This window comes from Diadema setosum, chromosome 15 (genome assembly GCF_964275005.1).
Source record: "Diadema setosum chromosome 15, eeDiaSeto1, whole genome shotgun sequence".
Taxonomy (NCBI): domain Eukaryota; kingdom Metazoa; phylum Echinodermata; class Echinoidea; order Diadematoida; family Diadematidae; genus Diadema; species Diadema setosum.
In genome coordinates, this window is record NC_092699.1 from 13,265,233 (window position 1) to 13,284,529 (window position 19,297).

The following is a 19,297-nucleotide window of genomic DNA, read 5'->3' on the forward strand; positions in this document are numbered from 1 at the left end:
CGCCCGGTGCGCCCCCCCCCCCCCCCCCGGATCCGACACTGATTGTGATAATGAGGTTGTCTCCTCTATTGATGCAGGCGTTCGAGATGATCAAGCATCTACGGAAAACTTTATACCAAATTCTGAATAGCACAGAATGGATGGACGAAGACACGAAGCAGATCGCCATAGAAAAGGTATAGTTACAATAACTTTCTTTATTAAGTTATTATTTTCATTATTATTATTGTTATCATGATTATGATCATCATTATCATCATTATTGTTAATATGTGTTATCATTACTATTATTATAATTATTATTATTGTTATATTAATAATAATAATAATAATAATAATTGTTATCATTGTTATTATTATTATTATTATTATCATTATTATCATTATTATTATCATTTTTATTATTATTATTATACATACTATGAATAAAAGAAAGGAAGTCTTGATATATTTAATCCTATTCCCATATAAAACAGGCGGATCTTTTATGCCATTATTCTTACCATGTTGCACTTTTTGGTCCATCGACGTGTCAAGGCTGTTCGTCTGTAAAGAGGTACTGATTGTTTAGAATTCGCAAATTTAACTCAATTCGATTCAATTCGAAATTCAACTTTAAGATTACAAAGAAATGCTACCTGAATTCCTAAAGGCATGTTGAATATTTTATATATTCTCTTTCATTCAGGCACACGCTGTCCGTGAGCAGATTGGATACGATGAGAAATTACTAAACTACACTTATCTCGACTCCATGTACGTTAACGTAAGTAATCATCAAACCCCACGACATATGTGTCATTATTCTTTCGCATTATGTTTCAAATGTATCGCCTCTTGCTTTTGTTATATTGGACATTTGTGTCTATAGGGTGCGAAAGTCAAGAGGTTTTTACGCGTGTAATAACTTTTTTTTTTTCAGCATTGATTATATTTATAATTAACTCAGTGACGCAACTACAATGCATTCAAAATAGAATGATAAGATCAGTCCGGCATTAGACTGTTACTGTCGTGTCGTGCTGTTCAAAGCACTTATACCTAACATGACAAAACATTCACTTACAGGAATGCTCTTTACTACATAGCGTTGGTTTATCTTCTAATACAATGACTTGAACATCTTTTCACCATTTTTTTGAATAAAGCAGGGGAAGGAAATCGATCTTGTTTCCTCCAAAATATCTCTTTTTTTTTTCTTACAAATACAAAGTCATTGCCACAAAATCATGGAGTAGCATAATCTACTCTAAATCTTTCGTGAATCATATCGAATGTACATCGAGTCGAGTGAAATTAGAATATGAACAGTATAGACACTGTATCCTTCTGCTATAATAATAAGGGTAATATCTCTTCTTCGAACAGATCGACATAAGGACAGATGTGCATTTTGATAATGCTCTTCAAGTTTGGTCAGACCACGCCAGGCGATCGTTTGCCAAGCTAAACGACAGTGTCGATCGGTACGGCTGGTCAACCACACCGGTGGTGGTCAACGCCTATTACTACTACCAGAGCAACCAAATCAGTGAGTATTTGACTGGTGATATTTGTTTTAAATTTTGCTCTCCTGTTACTGAAAATATTATTATTATCATAATCGTCATCACAACTGAGACTTTTTGAAACACTGCAAATGGTTAACCCAGTATTGGTGGAGACGAAGATTGGGCCTTTAACTTTTTGCGAGATACCAAGAAACCTCTTGTGAAGTAGTATAGAACATTACCATTCTGAGAGGAATGCAAATTAATTTATGGAAAATCGGTTTTGAAATGGCTGAGATATCCAAACACAAAGTAAAACAAAGCGGTCGTAATAAAAGCTGGGTCCCACCTTTTAAGATCGCTCTGTTTTTGGTATCTCAGCCATTTAAAAACCAATTTTTATTAAATGTTGACTTCCTCTTGAAATTACATGCTCTTCATAAGAGGTTTCTCATTATCTCACCAAAAATTGTTAGAAACCTGAAGTTAGGTCTCAACCAAAACTATATGATCCCTTTAAGGTATACACAAGGTGAATATCAGCACCATTACTTACGAATTACAATATATCCGAAATCATTTTTAGAATAAACGTACATAAATGAGAGACGCTGTAGATATCATTTGTAAATATTATATCCTCGCAAGAGTCAAAATAGAATGATCATGATGAGTATTAAAGATCGAGTATTTTGGGATGTTCATGGTGATCATTTTCATAGAAATGCATCAATTTTTAGAGGAAAAATTAGAAGGGAAAATATTATAATTCCTCTAAAAACCTCGTTCAGCTTGCACTGTTGTGAATAATAATAATGATAATAATATTTATGAACAATGTGCTTAAGCGAATACTAATAAGAGGAAAAGATGTTGTAAAATCCACCAGACTTGCCAAGTATTAGGTATCTGACAATTCTGTTGTATGTTTGTGTGTTTTTCTGTGTATGTCAATTTGCTGTCAAGATAGTTGAGGACAGGAGAGTGATTCTAAATTTGTTTAATATCAATTCGAATTTCAGCATTTCCCGCGGCAATTTTACAACCGCCATACTTTAGTCGCGAGTACTCGAGGTGAGTTGCCAAGGACAATATATATTTCTGGCCACAATATGTTATACATAATCACTCGTAAAATAGGACATTAAAATCTGTTTATCTGTATGTTGAAGCGTTAGTTGTTTGTCTCCCTTTTTGTGGGGGGGGGGGAGGAAGTTTGTTCTGTTTTTTTTTCTCTGATTTACCAGTCTTAAAAGGAAGAATCAGAGATAGGAAAATATATATTAACAAGATTAGGAGAAGTGAAAGTTAAACCTTTTTAACAACTCCTACCGTCGGGCACACCGTGAAAAGATAAAATCGATTTTAAATGCCCTTACCACACAACCTGCCATAGACTTACAGTTGAAATCAAATTGATAATAAATTTTAACTCTTCATAAAACAGGGCCCAGGTCAAAAACACACAAAAGGTAGGCCAAAATGAGTTTCCCTTTTTTTCATAGTTTAAAAAAGTAAATTTTAAGCTTTAAAATGAGACATAAGTTGTTCAATTAAACCATCCTAATCCATTGAAATAGGGACTGAAATAAGAGAGAGTTATAGGACATGCAGTTTCATAGAAAATCGAGAAAAGAGGATGTAAAGAATAGAGTCATTCAGGCGTATTGTGCCGAAATACCAATGTAAATGTAATTATTTCTTCTAATGAAAGTATTTCTGTATATGAAATGAATATGAAATAATATATGAGAACATGATATCATCATCTTGGTGATTTGAGTATTCATAACAACTGGTCAAGAAGTGTTTTCCGAGAAATTTTGAAAATTCAGAATGTCATAATTTTCTTATTTCTTATCCCATTTTGATAATTTGTTTCACTGTTCTGTCAGGATTTTTTTTTTTCATGACATTAATAAAATTCTGAAGGGGATTTTTTCCTTTGAGGGTGGAGTTCGTTATTCCGAAAATCAAAAGAAGTTACATGCCAACAAACCTTTAGAACTACGAGCCTTATTTCATTTTGTCATTAACGAATCTTCGGAATATTAAACGGGACCTATTTCATTTTTGTTTTTTTGCATTTAATTAACCAACCTCCGGAATAACGAACCCCCTTTTCATCTTTAGATCAACCTCCTTCGGAATATCGAACCTTCGAAATAATGAACTGTGTCCGTTTTTGAAAACTCTCATACCCCCACCCTCTAATTTCGTGTGTGGGTTCGCGTGTTTGGTTTTAGATCGATGAACTACGGCGGAATCGGTGTCGTGATTGGCCACGAGCTGACACATGGTTTCGACGACAGAGGTCAGTGTTCCTCGGGTTTCATGGCTCTACAGTCATGGCAAGCTATCTTTAAGATAGCCGTGCTAAAGATTTCATGAAGTAATGCTTTAGAAAACACATCTAATGATTCTATTTAATGTGTGTATGGGGGGGGGGGAGAAAGAGCAGATGAGTGTGTGTTTGTGTGTGTTTGTTTGTGTGTGTGTGTGTGTGTGTGTGTGTGCTTTTTTTTTTTTTTAATAGATATCATTCGCCTATACACATACATAACATTCTGGTACAATATACGGCATTCTACATCATGCATAATATGAATGATACGGTTTGACAGGCAGCTACAAATAACATGAATACGATTCCACTGAATTAGGTTTTCTGACATACACGTTTATATGCATCCACTTTTTTTTTTTAACTTGCTTAAAAAACACAAAATTGTGGGGAAAATTTAATGATCTCTTCTTGTTTCTGGCATAAAGTATAAATAATTTAAGTACAAACTCTCTCTCTCTCTCACACACACACACGCACACACACAAGCATTGTAACTTGGACCGAATACACGAAGGTGGTACAATTGAAACCATTGTTTAAACCATGGACAATTTGTATGGAGCGCCAAGTGTCGCATGGCCTATTTCGTTACGAAATCAGTAATTTCGGCCTATTTCGTTACGAAATAGGCCATGCGACACTTGGTGCTCCATACAAATTGTCCATGGTTTAAACCATGGTTTCAATTGTACCACCTTCGTGAATTCGGGCCATAAGATTCCTATAGATTCGGGCCATAAGATTCCTCGAGAATTGGTATTGGTATTGGCATTTTTTTTTTTATTTACACGCCTGCATGCTAATGAATGAATGCGCTACAATAGCTTTCTACCCCCCTTTTTTTGTTGATAAAGACGACCATTAAGGCCCATCCAGGTGGTATTCAGTTCCAAACACAATATTTGACATAAATGAATTGATTACCAGCTGAGCACCTCGCTGTGGTTCGAGTGTCTTCATTGTCACAGCAAGCTACAAATCAAACGACCGTCTGAATAGCCCTAAAGAGACTGAATACAATTTTGTTAGACACAAACTTACCCGAAACTGTTTTTTCTTCTTCTTTTTCAATAACTTTGGCAGTTACAGCGTTATTTTTATCACAACAAAGAGTGAATCTTCAAGTTGTCAAAGGTCTGGGCCGCTTCTTTTTTCTTTTTTTCATCTGAGTTTCTACCCCACAAAGGAAAGATATATTATAATAGATTTTGACCGCTATTATATATTTTTATAGGTCTTGTATGCGGGAATATGTACCACTGTTCGCTAGTGGCAGATAGATCTAGGTCTAACGTTCTAGTATTTACGTATGGAACATGCATATAATGTAACATTATTTACATTGATTACATACAATCCCCTGGGTTATTACATCATCAGCCCTAGAATTATATCTGAATGTACAAGAGTATGCCATTGATTTCTCACCAGAGTAAACACACTTGTCTTTCGAGACAACCCCTCTCCTTCCGCAGCCTTTATATTCAACTAACAATATTTGCCTTTTGAGGTAGTTATTTTGTTGTTGAAAATTTAGGTTTGAAATAGTTCAAATATATTTGGTCTGGTGATGTTACTGTCCTCTTGTTCGAGTACGTATATTTGTTTGTTTGTAAGCAGTAATGATAAATAAGAGGTTAAAAGATGTAAATTGCTGTTTGGAAGTTCCACCGCCCAACTGTGCGTAAAACATGTATAAACAGCGCCACCTTGTGGTTGGAATATTTTCTGATGTCCGGATACGTTGAAATAAAATAATAATAATAATAATAATAAACCATATTTATATGGCGCATATCACAAAAATAGATTAATGTCTCTATGCGCATTGAAGGAAAAAGGAACTAATAAATAGAAATAAGGAAAATAGACATGTGGCTATTGATTATAAACATGCATGAAAAAACACTCACTTTAATTTCTACCTTTTTCCTCTGATACGGACGAATATTAATGTTTATCAAAAAAAAAAAACAATATTTGTTATTGAAGGATAGATTACAATTTTATTCGAGTGCATCAAGTGTTGGCTTTTACCTGAGTACCCGCAGCCTAAGTGAGAAATCTACTTGTCCCCCCCCCCCGTCCCCACACCATCCCGTTTTATGTCTTTGAACCACATATTATGAAATCATTCATATGGATTCATATTCATATTCATATGGATGTACATATGAGAATCAAATATATCAACAGAACGGCAATTAATGTATGATATCAATCAGTTAAAATGCATGAACTCTGTTTTTTGTGGGTTTTTTTTCCCTATCGGAGTCAATATAATTTCCTCTCGGGAGAATTTTACCCCCCCCCCCCATTTTCGTCCCATGTCTTTGTACTTAACCACGAAGCATGTATACATGTGTAGTTAGAATTATTTATATACGGATTGCAAGCGGTTCAGGTATATAAATAAAAGAGCAGCCAGTGTATGATATCTGTCAGCTCTAGTGTTTGCACTTTTCTCAGGGAGAAAATTTACCCCCCCCCCTCCTTTTCCCGCAAGTCATTCCCATTACTGTCTCTGTATTACACTTGGCTTACGAATTATGTAAACACATTCATTTTTATTATATACAATGATCAGGTATACGTGCAGAAAGGGTGTGATTTATAGGTAGCACATAGATATACATTTTAAGGAAATGTACTAATGACAAGATTATTGAATCATCAGTATTTCATTTTTATTGCTAATGTGGATTTCAAAGCGCCATCGCCCGTTTTACTCGCAGTAAATTCGCTATCGATGTGTGTATTAGTCATTTGTATGTATATAGCTATGTTTTTGTTACTTTTGTCACGTCACTATGCCATAAATCTGGCTTTTTCTCTTTTCATACACTTTGTCGAAGTAAATGAAAGTGTTAATTTGTTTCATTTATCCGTTGGAATCCACATCGGTGAAGTTCTTTTTCCATGTTTCTCATATTTGGCACTTCAGGTACGCGGATTGATGACAATCACAAAATGCAGTTTTCATCTACCTGTTAATATTGATAAGATAAATGATACAAACGAAATTATATATGTTTGTTTGAATGTTTTTTACGCAACGCTATCAGTTTCACTACCATTTTTTTAATTCTTTCTGTGGAGCTCGCACTAATAAAGTGAAATGTGTCAGATGTTTATCGTCCCTTAGATATCTATATTTTCCAAGATGAGTCGTTTTGACATTAAGTTATGTTCCCTGAACGTTCGCGGTTTAGCAGATAGGAAAAAAAGAGCCGAATTATTTATGTGGTTGAAAGATCAAGATGCTAATATATATTTTTTACAAGAAACACATTCCACCCCAGAAACAGAACAAGATTGGAAAGATCAGTGGGGATCGCCCGGGATATTTTTTTCAAATGGAAATTTGAATAGTCGGGGTACGTGTATTTTGTTTCGCAATTTAGAGCAAGTAGTAGTGAAACAAGAACTGTATGATAAGGACGGTAGATCTATTTTATTGGATATATCTATATCAGATACCATCATCACTTTAATTAGTATTTATGCGCCCAATTCAGACGATCCGAGATTTTTTGATAATATTGTTATGTATTTGGAACGTTTCGAATGTCAGTCAATAATATGGGGAGGGGATTTTAACTGTGTATTGGATGTTAATATTGATAAGAAAGGTGGGCGTTCAGTCACCCATTTTCATGCTGTTAATGTCATACAAAGTGTTATGCAAGAATGATCTTTGATTGACGTATGGAGATTCAAGAATCCTCTGAAATTTAGATATACATGGCGGTCAAAATATGTGCAATGCCGATTAGACTATTTTTTTTTTATTTCACACCATTTAGTTTCTCAAGTGAAACGTTGTGATATATTACCAGGCTATAAAAGTGATCATTCTGCTGTTATTTGTAATATCAGAGTGAATAATGTAACAAGGGGTCGGGGATTTTGGAAGTTTAATGTGTCTTTATTGCAAGATGAAACATACACTTCTCTGATTCGAGAAAATATACAGATGATAAAAAATAACCATTTGCAAGAAATGAATCCAAATATGTTTTGGGAGTATCTTAAATGTCATTTAAGATCAATTACTATTGAGTATTCTGTTAAAAAATCTAGACAAAGATGTAATCATGAAAAATATTTATTAAATAGACTGACGAATTTAGAAGAACATATTTCATTCGATCTAGATTCTGATATTCAAAGACAAATTGATGAATGTAAACAAGAGTTGGAACATTTTTATGAATTCAAAACAGAAGGTTATATTTTACGTTCAAGGGCTAATTGGGTCGAATATGGAGAACGAAATTCAATATATTCTATTAACTTAGAAAAAAGAAATCAACGTTTAAAAACTATAACAACTTTATCCACTGAGGATGGTGTGATTTTGAATTCCATAAAAGATATACTCAATGCTGAAAAAGTATTTTTTTTGAAAATCTATATGCCACTGAAAGCCCTCCCATTGTTGATATAAAGGGATTTGCAATATTAAATCAAGATAATTTAACCCCCAAATTATCAGATGATTTGCAATTAAAATGTGAAGGCCCAATTTCTTTGCAAGAATGCATTGAAGCTCTTAAAACTATGCCCAATAATAAGACCCCTGGAACTGATGGTTTTCCTTCTGAATTTCATAAGTTTTGATTCAAGACCTTGGTCATTGTTTAATTCAAAGTTTTCATTATTCCTTTGCTCATAAGAAATTTGAAATTACTTTGCTCATAAGAAATTTGAAATTTGAACAGTTGATCAAAGGAGAGGTGTTATAAATCTCATTTCGAAAAAAGATAAAGATTTATTATATTTGAAGAATTGGCGACCAATATCAATTTTGAATACAGATTATAAAGTCATTGCGAAATATTTGGCTCTTCGCCTTAAAAAAGTTTTGCCAGAAATTATAAATCATGACCAAACCGGATTTCTTCCAGGGAGATATATTGGAGAAAATATTAGATTAACACTTGAAATGATTGATTACTCGAATAAGACGAATATTCCTGGGTTTATGTTTTTGGCTGATTTTGAAAAGGCATTTGATAAATTAGAATGGAATTTTATTATTCAAACATTGCACTTTTTTAATTTTGGACAAGAGTTTATAACATGGATTGAAATATTATACACTGATATAATGTCTTGCGTTGTAAACAACGGTGACGCTTCTGAATTTTTTATTTACAACGTGGCGTTCGTCAAGGGTGCCCTTTAAGTCCGTTACTGTATATTTTATGTAGTGAAATACTTGCAATATGGGTTAGAAATGATCTCAACATAAAAGGTATTAATGTTTGTGGCCGTGAAATTCTTATCAGCGCTTATGCCGACGACACTGCGTTCTTTTTGAAAAATCCAAATTCGTTTTTTAGGTTGTTACAAATATTGGACCAATTTAGAATTTTTTTCAGGTTTAGCGATCAACCGTGATAAGAGTGAGATTGTGGCTCTTGGCTATTATAAAGCACATCCACCAGATATAAACAATTCCGGTTTCAGTTTTTCTAGTGGACCATTTAAGTTACTCGGAATCACATTCACTACAACTTTAAATGACATGTTTGAGTTGAATTATATACCCAAGAAAAGAAAATTATTGGAGATTTTGAAAATTTGGTCGAGAAGATATTTAACACCCATCGGGAAAATTGTTATATTAAAATCTTTGGCTCTTTCTCAATTAATTTTTCTGTTTTCGGTATTACCTTCTCCATCAGCACAATTTATAAAAGAAATAGAACAAATAGTATTTTCTGTTATCTGGGATGATAAACCCGAAAAAATCAGTCGGGCCACAATAATTGGAGACTACTGTCAGGGAGGTTTAAAGATGTTTCATTTTTCATCTGTAATTTCAGGACTTAAAATCACTTGAGTGAAAAGATTATTAAATGATCAAAATAGAGGAAAATGGAAATGTTTCTTTGAATATTATTTAGAAAACTTAGGGCACAGTATGACTTGGTATTGTAATATGGCCGGAACAGAAAAGAAAATCAATTTGATACAAAGTAGTCTTATACGTGAAATTCTTAAGGCTTGGTGTGATTATACCTTTTCCCCCATGTTATCTGTAGAACAAGTGAAAAACCAAGTAATATGGTTTAATTCATTAATTCGTATAAATAATGAGATCGTATTTAAGAAAATGATGTTTCAAAGAGGTGTAATAAACATCAAACAATTATTGAGTGATGATGGTTTATCTTTTTTAAATTTTGAACAGTTTCGCACTAAACACGGTGTTTGTTGTAATTTTTAGAATATTTTTCAATTATTCATGCAATCCCCTTAGAATGGAAAAAATATATTGAAGAGAAATCAGTAAATGATAATGAAATAAAGACGCAACAAGAAGAAACGATATATAATTTGTTTAAAAGAATTAAGAAATGTCGATATATACATCGAATATTATGTGAGAGGATATTTCAACCACCTAAATGAGAAAGGAAATGGGAAGAAATTTTTAATCAAAACTTAGACTGGACTAAAATATGTAATGTTCCTTATACATCTACTTTAAATCAAAGACTTCGTTATTTTCATTTCAAAATTTTACATAGAAATATTGGTGTTAACAAATTACTTTTTGCAATGGGGCTATCTGACACACACCTCTGTACGTTTTGTTCGAGCTCCACAGAAACAATCACACATCTAATTTGGGAATGTGACGTTACCCAAAGATTTATCGCTCAAATACAAGAAATGATGTTACAGAATAAAATTCAAATTACTAACAGTTCCTTTATACTTGGTTCGACAGAAAATCCAAAATGTTACAATGTGGTTTATTTGTCAGTGTTTGTACTCAAAATACTTCATATTTTCTGTCAAAAATAAAAAGAAATCGTTACATTTTAGCCAATTTTGTAAATTCTTAAAACAAGCAGAGAAAATAGACAAATATATGCCTGAGAAAACCAAAGGTTTTGTATCTAATATTAATTGGAATCGTATCTACATTGTTTAACTGTTTCGCAGTTCCCTGTCAAATTTCGATCATTTGTCTTTATGTACTGCATGTGACATTATTTTATTTTGCACCTGAATGTTTATATGAATAAATTTTCTTTGTGAAAAAAAAAAGAAAAAGATTCCTGTAGAACTAAGTATCAATGACGTACTTCCAGACGTTTGAGTTTTGAGTTTAATTATGTAACATATTATCTTGTTTTTGAGAAATGAATCTTTGTGTAACACCGTATACCTAAAAACAAATGTGTCCTTGTTTCTGTGGATCTCGAAGAAGAGAACAAGAAATAAAGGGTGATTGTGGTGATGATCAGGTGGGGTGCCCATGTTGTCCAGCCAGTTAAATCTTCCGGAAACACTGACGAGATCATTACGGGGCCAATTAGCAGCATGCTGGCAGATCAACACAACGTTCCGAATGTATGCAATTTCTCTGTTTCTCGAACTGTTACATAATGCATTTCTTTTATTTCCATATAGGTCGCCACTTCGACAAGGACGGCAACATGCAGCTGTGGTGGTCGGAATCAGCCAGCAGGTCATTTGTGAATAAAACATCTTGTCTGGTGGAACAGTACTCAAATTACACCTATGAAGACCTGGGCATGAATGCAAGTATACACCTGATGATAATGCTGTATTGGTGAAATAATCAATAATCAAACGAGTCAAACACACGACAACTTAAGTGAGGGGAGAAGATCAGAATGATATTATGATTCCATAAGACCCACCTTTCGCGTTAAAATCAAATTGTGGACTTTATTCAAGCGAGATATTGAAATATAGAAATTCTCTACATTTCTTCTTCGATATCGAGGATACTTCATGTTCATGTCTAGATCCTTTCATACATAAATCTGCATTGAATTAAAAAAAAAGTCGGTTTTTTTTTGCATCCAATTATTAGGAAATAATTTCAAGTGGACATTTCATTTTTAGTATACTCGAATTAAAAGCATACTGACTTTCCTCTTTAACATCCTTGTTTGTATTGTTCGTCAGTAGGGCTTGAAAACCTGATGCTTCCATGGTTACCATAGTAACTAACTATTAGCAGTGGTATTTGTGTTTATGTAACAGGTGAATGGGAAACAGACGCTTGGAGAAAACATCGCAGACAACGGCGGATTAAAGGAAGCTTTCATGGTACGTATCATGCTGCTCATAATAATACATGCAAGAGAACGGTACCATTCGAAGGTAATACTTCCTAGACAAGTTAGGTATTTCATTTGCGAAATTCCCATGAATGTTTGCAATCCAACTCGTGACGGTTTTGATTACTTACGTCAAATCTATACGTTATAGGCCTACATAATTACCAGTGGATATGATGATTTTGAGTTGCAGTACGCATCTTGGTATTCAAAAAGCTGTTTCCTATACGAGCTCCTGGCATCCCTAAAGATTTTGTAAAAGACTTGCCAAGCACGTGCAAGTGGCAATGGTCGGCACTGGCTCTTTGACACGATTGTCATGTGTATGAGAATGTATCACTATCATGAAGCAGTGCATGAAACATAATTGGCAACATTAATGAGAGGGTTTTAAAGCTTATAATAGTGATAACACGATGTTCATTGGTTGTTCCTGTGTTTGTTTTGTCTAATCCAGGCTTACAGACACTCCGTTGAACATGGCCAAGGGGAAGAACCTCTTTTACCTGGATTAAATCTGACTCACAATCAGATTTTCTTTCTAAGTTTTGGACAGGTAAATGGTTATTTTTTATTTGATGTGTTGATCTTTTTACCGAGAACTTTTGCTTCTTTAACCGGTTGTTCCTAATTTGAGTCACCCCTAAAAGGGTGCATTTCATTGACCAGCTTTATCCTGCCTATAACCCAGATTAACATAAGACTCTGTTATGCCGTGACAAGACTTTGCTCTTGCGATTCATTTTCTCCAGAAACCTTGAGCTAGGGTTGTGATGGATTTTAGGTTTAGTTTGATGTGAGGATGAATGTTAGGGTTAGGGTTATGTTTGTATGTATAATTTATGTTTGGCTTATAGTGAAGATATTTCATCAGAGCAATTGTCGCAGGAACAAAAGTCACGGAACCTTTTACGCAGCATTAATTGTCGCCACAGGGCTTGATAAAAAAGAAATACACAGCAACTCAAGTGATAAACGTCCTTTCCTTTTAAAATGAGAGAGAATAGATTAATAATGTTATATCTTATGTCTTGCGATTTTCAATTGTTTATTACTCTTTCATGAACAGTAAAGATTGCATTGGTTTTTAATAGATGACAATGCTTTGTGGCACTTCAAATACTGAGAAATAAATTTCAAAGCATTGTGAGGAAAAAATATGAAACATCGCGATGAATTTTATTTCACATCTTCATTCAATGTAAGATGTAATTTCAAAGAACGTGGGATAAATAATGTAGTGCATCGTTAAAGAACCGTCCGGATTGCAATCTTTACAGATAAAATGACTATAGAAACTATTGGTGTTGCTAGGTTTGTCTGCAAAGATACTTCTGGATGAGTGTTGTGAAAAAAAAAGAGAAAATATTTTATTTTGACATGTGATTGCTGTCGTTACAGCTTTGGTGCGGTTTGCATAGAGAACAAGATATAAGGAACAGCATCAAAAATGATATGCATTCACCACTAAAGATTCGGTAAGTGTATTTCATATCATTTCATTTCATTTCATTTCAAATTATGATTTTATGATTATCATTAGCTACAACAAGGATATGCTGCCTTTGATTTTTAGCACAGTGTCAATGTGTTTAAAAAAACAGAAGAGAGCGAGACACACACACACACACACACACACACACCGACACCCATCCCCCACACACAAACATTCGAATATGTATACACATTATGTGATATGTACGTATTATTATTTTGTTACGTTAGTCTATTATGTGTGTGCGTATAAAGTTTTATATTGTCAATATTGAATAGCCCCCCCCCCTTTTTTTTTTTGTTCTCCACACTCTCAATATGATGTATGATTTCAGTTAAAGAAACTACCCTGCATGTCGCAGGTTTCCAAGCATTAATGTCTTCAACTTTATCAAAGTGACGTTTTCGTGGTAAAGTTTGTTTCAAAATGTGGATTGGATGTGGTCTCATCGATATTTTACGTAAAATGTATAAAATCATCACTGCAAACTTTGAATGATGATTGTCAAATCTACAAGATTCGGATATACATTATTGATGTGGTTTTTACCATTGGAGAATTGCAAGCAGGGAACTTTGTATAAAGTAAATGTCTCCTTTTTCTTTTTTTTTTTCTTTTTTGATCTGTTCACACAGGGTGTGGGGCACGCTGAGTAATTCAAAGGACTTTGCAGAGGCCTATCAATGTCCGGTGGGATCCAAAATGAACCCGAAGAGAAAGTGTGGCGTCTGGTGAACAAAGACTATCCGATCGGATAATTTCGACGAAGACAGGACCAGAAGATGAACTAATACGTCGAGTTTGATTAAAGTCTATAAATCCTTCTGGTTACAAATTTGGCAGTGGATATATCCGAACTTTGAACTGCCTATATTTTCCTCCTAGAAGGAATCCGGGTCTGTTGGTATTCAGAACATTTTGCAGTATCCAATTCAGTGACCGTGACGTTATCAAATAAGCCACTGTAAGCGTCTTGATGGAAAGTAGCGAGCATGTGTCAGCTGGATATTTAAAACGAAGAAGTTTGTCATATTCATCAAATAATTTTGTGTCAAATTGTATTAAGAGGAAAATGAAAATAAAAAGTTTCTGCTATTCTCAGTATAATCTTGCTGCTCTCAGCTACCATTTACAATGTGTGATCGCTTTGAATCTTTAAAAAAAAATGGTTCTAGCTCTTAAGTAGGAGTGTCCTGAACTTGAATTATCTCAAGACCATAATCATGGTAATGAATTGAAATAAAACCGCTAAGTGTGCGATTTAAGTTGACAAGACCCAGGCTCACTTAAGGTTTCCCCTTCCATTGGTAAATCAAGACTCACAACAATTTAATGTATCAGTGAATGATCGATGAGAGGTCTTTCCGTGGCATTTTAAAAGATATCTACGAGAATTCACTAAAGACACCTGTGATTTAAGAGAGAGCTATTGATAATATCGACGCTTTTGCATCCGTATACGGTCTGAATAAAAACAGTTGTGGATATTCCGAAATGGTCAAACTCATGTCAGTGGCAATTCTTCTCTTGATTCGACAGTTGTGCCTGGCTGGTTCAGCATACAGCGAATCATGAAGAACTTCTGAGCGTGAACTAAAAAGAGCGTTCGAAACGCGCGAGCAATCTTTTTTGATAACCAGTTACCTACCTTTACACGTCATAAGGCACTGCATTACGTCATCCAACAGCGCTCTCTTGAAATCTGACCCCGTGAGCCTTTAACCCTCTGCGCACCACGTTTAGTTCCTGTCCATAGATCTGTGTGTGACGTTTGTGCACATTTGACTCATTCGCGTAGGAAGAGTTAAACGTTGCAAGAATAATCTACGAGAGTTCAGACTCCAGCTATAGACATCATGTAAGTTTCATTGACATTGCATTACATGCTTCAAAATGCACCTTGGACAAGCATATGATATTTAAAGGGCCCCTGAAATCCAAATGCATGTTCTCTTGATTTTTGTTGATTTATGATACCCTCAACATCACTTTTCCGGTGAAACAAATATCTAGAAACATTCCATATATTTTTAACGATCTTTTCTTCTATTTTTCTTCAGATTACTTGGGAACACCCACAAAAAAAAAAAGAAAATCCTTCCAAACCAATATTCCTCAGGTGACCTCATCTGTCAATCATTGATAAAGTACTGAAATGTTTAACGAAAGACATTGGAATGCACCTTCCCCTCGAATCAGTATAACTTGCATGTTCCCTTGCCATGTCTCTTGTTAGTCACATTAATATCACAGAAACATGCAAGTTATACTGATTCGAGGGGAAGGTGCATTCCAATGTCTTTTGTTAAACACTTCAGTACTTTATCAATGATTGACAGATGAGGTCATCTGAGGAATATTGGTTTGGAAGGATTTTTGTGGGCTTTCCCAAGTAATCTGAAGAGAAATAGAAGAAAAATCGTTAAAAATATATGTAATGTTTCTAGATATTCGTTTCACCGCAAAAGTGATGATGAGGGTATCATAAATCAAGACAAATCAACATGCATTTGGATTTCAGGGGCCCTTTAAGAGTAATCCCGCAGTGGCGAGATAGTTACTTATAAAGATTTCTTTTAATTTTTTACTAGAAAGGAAGGAAACTAACAGTATTCAGAAACTAATTTACTGTTAACTTTATTATTCCACTTGCTTTCTTGTCTGTTTGTTAAGTTTCCTGTCCAAATGTCACATTGGGTGTGTTTAAGTTTCGAAGCTGACCATGGGGGATGACTTTAAAAATTCACTTCCGTTCACTAAAAAAAGAGGGAAAATGTTGTTACAGTATAGAAACTGATTCGTTTTAGTTTTACCGCTACAACCAAGTAAAGTGGTACCTATTATCACCTTGATGATCTCGAGGAAGTAGTATAAACAATCATCAAAGGCATCATGATTCGTGGCAATAAGAATAAAGATAAATGTAGCCTAAATTGCTACTTGTATTACTTAATTTCGACCAGGTAGGCTTCGACACTTCAAGTTGATAGTTATTCAAATTGGAACATAGCAGCGACAAGCTTGCACATTATGAGAAAAGAAAAAACAAACAAGCAAACAAACAACAAACATAATAAAGTTAATGAAGTTACGAGCACAAACAGACAAAAAATGAGCCTAAAACCTTGCGACTAATAATTTATTCAGTGTTAGCGCATTATCTTCTCTCGTATATTTATACCTACATCCATTAGGACGGTTATTACATTTTGGGTTTGTTTATATTGTTCGTTTTGTTTGACCATATTTTTTTCAATGATTTAAAGGGGAAGGCTAGTAACTGATCAGTGGGAATCAGTGGAAATGCTGGGAGATGATTGTTCCAATCCTTATGGGATTCATTCAAGAGTTCATTGTATATCTATTGTTGTGTGAAAATGATTTGCTTCAGAATGGTCTCATATTCAAGTAATGTGCAGTTTAATGTTTCCAGGTTAGCGTCCCTGGTCAGTGACGGAGCATTAATCTGCACATTACTTGAATATGAGACCGTTCTGAAGCAAATCATTTTCACACAACAATAGATATACAATGAACTCTTGAATGAATCCCATAAGGATTGGAACAATCACCTCCCAGCATTTCCACTGATTCCCACTGATCAGTTACTAACCTTCCCCTTTAAAGAACGAGGTTCCAATGTATAAACTGATTTTATTCCTGATTCTTATATTCCCAACCAGTCCATGAGGGCACTCTGAGTTGAAAATTAGTATTAATGATTTTATAGCCTTCTGGTTGTTAAACCGGTTACAGTTCGTTATTCCTAAGGTTTGTTATTCCGAAGGTTTGTTATTCCGAAGGGTCTTTAGTCTGAAGGTTCGTTATTCCGAAGGTTCGTTAATCTGAAAATGTGATAAGGTTTGTTATTCCGAAGATTCGTTCATCCGAAAATGAAACAAAGCTCGTTATTCCGAAGGTTCGTTACGGACCCTATTTCATTTTCGGATCAACGAACCTTCGGAATAACGGACCCTATTTCATTTTGGGATTAACGAACCTTCGGAATAATGAATCCTATTTCGGTTTCGGATAAACGAGCCTTCGTAATAGCGAACCCTATTTCATTTCCGGATTAACGAACCTTCGGAATAGCGAACCTTCGGAATAACACCACAAATGTTCGGATTAGCGAACCTTTTTTTCATTTTCGGATTAACGAACCTCTAGGTATAGGGAATTTGTGTGTTTCGGATTAACGAACCTTCGGTATGACGACCCTTCGGAATAACGAATCTTCGGAATAACGAACAGCACCCGTTAAACCTCACTCCTCTAAATGACATAGAAAAGAGCAGCTGTTTCAGATAATATACTCGTTCCCTTTATTTCTATGTAAACGAAATCGTATCTACTGTGCTAATTCTGTGTATATAACTGTTGTATATTATTGTATATTGATCATGTATATAGAATATTGAGAGAAGCAATCTGTCTTATACTAATGCATGAGTGAAGAGTGGTGATTAAACACTTAACAGGATTTTGAGGGGAAAAGAATCCAAGACGCTCATCATGTACTAACAGTATTTGCATCATGCATTACACATACGTATTACGTAACAATCGATTGTATAACTAAAATTTAGTGCATGTATAATGGACGAGGTTCCAGTGACGTCATGAAGCCATGACGCAACTTCCCGAAGGACAAAATCTGCGTATGAGTGTCCTACGCGTGGGCAAGCGCGTTAGAGCTACATCCCGCGTCCCATTAGCCGGATTCACACGTAGATAGCTGGCCTGATGAAATCGCACGCGACAATAGGGGGTTCACACGTAAACCAGTTAGCGGGATACAAATCTCGAGATTTGCATTGTGATCGGTATCTCGAGTTTTTTGCACGTGTGGACACAAAACCCCGAAAATTAGCGCTATCAGCATCGCGATGCTAATCCCAAGAAATCTTGCGCTAATTCCTAAATTAGCGTGCGATTTCATCAGGCCAGCTAGGCAGGCGGGTACGCGGTACGCGTACCGCGCGCCAGAGCAATGCGCTTGAAACACACGTGATTTGTTTTCAACCCTCAGACAACGCGTCATTTGACGTCACGGAACCTCGTCTATATCTAGTTTGGACATTTTGTACATTTCCATGATGATTCCTTGAAAGAAAAATGAGATATTTTCAACCCTGGAGGAGTTTGCGTCATGAAATGCGAAGATTACACTGGTTTGAGATTAAAAATGTGTTGAAACGTTCAAACACATTTTTGTCGCTGGTTCGCAGTCAAGCTCTTCGTGGTTTTCTTTTTTTTTTTCTGATCTCTCTCCCTATCTTTCTCTATCTATCTATCTATCTATCTATCTATCTATCTATCTATCTCTATCTCTATCTCGATTATATGTGTGGATGTGCTTCTTTGCATATGATTTATCTTCCGTTTCTCTTGTTTTGTTTTTTTCTCTCTCTTTCTTTCCCTTTCTTTCTCTCTACTACATAGTCCAGGCGACTGAAAGCGACATACAAAATTAATATTTAATCAGTGATGTATATCTGCATGTCTCAAACAAGCATTATGTCCTGAAGTGCAGTATGAGTATGATTATCAAATAATAACGGAAGTAAGGAAAAAGTTGAGTATTGTTGCTAGCTTCCTGTTACTGTCGAGAAAAGGTTTGTACATAATTCTTTATAATATCATAAGGTAAATGAGCTCATTATGATTTGTTTATCTAAAATTATATCGTACGTGTTCCATTTTTTTTTTGATGTCTTTACCGTGGCATCCACTTATATATTAAAGATTCAGTATCGTGTTATTACTATCTGATGACTCGAATGTCGGTTTTGTACTTTGTGATACTCTATCCAACAAGTTTATCAGATACAGCAACTTTAATGGACAA

At 34.9% G+C, this 19,297-nt stretch overlaps 1 protein-coding gene across 1 annotated transcript in view; it reads left to right on the forward strand.

Moving 5' to 3' along the window:
• The window catches only part of LOC140238545 (neprilysin-like), a 63,493-nt gene extending 49,274 nt beyond the window's left edge, over positions 1–14,219 (forward strand). Inside the window, exons 14-23 of the mRNA XM_072318448.1 lie at positions 78–176; positions 689–766; positions 1,369–1,531; positions 2,513–2,564; positions 3,737–3,804; positions 11,272–11,402; positions 11,875–11,940; positions 12,409–12,507; positions 13,353–13,429; positions 14,082–14,219. Of these exons, the coding sequence (XP_072174549.1) occupies positions 78–176; positions 689–766; positions 1,369–1,531; positions 2,513–2,564; positions 3,737–3,804; positions 11,272–11,402; positions 11,875–11,940; positions 12,409–12,507; positions 13,353–13,429; positions 14,082–14,181 (933 nt within the window). The 3' untranslated portion in view covers positions 14,182–14,219. The remainder of the gene's footprint in view (positions 1–77; positions 177–688; positions 767–1,368; positions 1,532–2,512; positions 2,565–3,736; positions 3,805–11,271; positions 11,403–11,874; positions 11,941–12,408; positions 12,508–13,352; positions 13,430–14,081) is intronic.
• Positions 14,220–19,297: the final 5,078 nt, after the last annotated feature.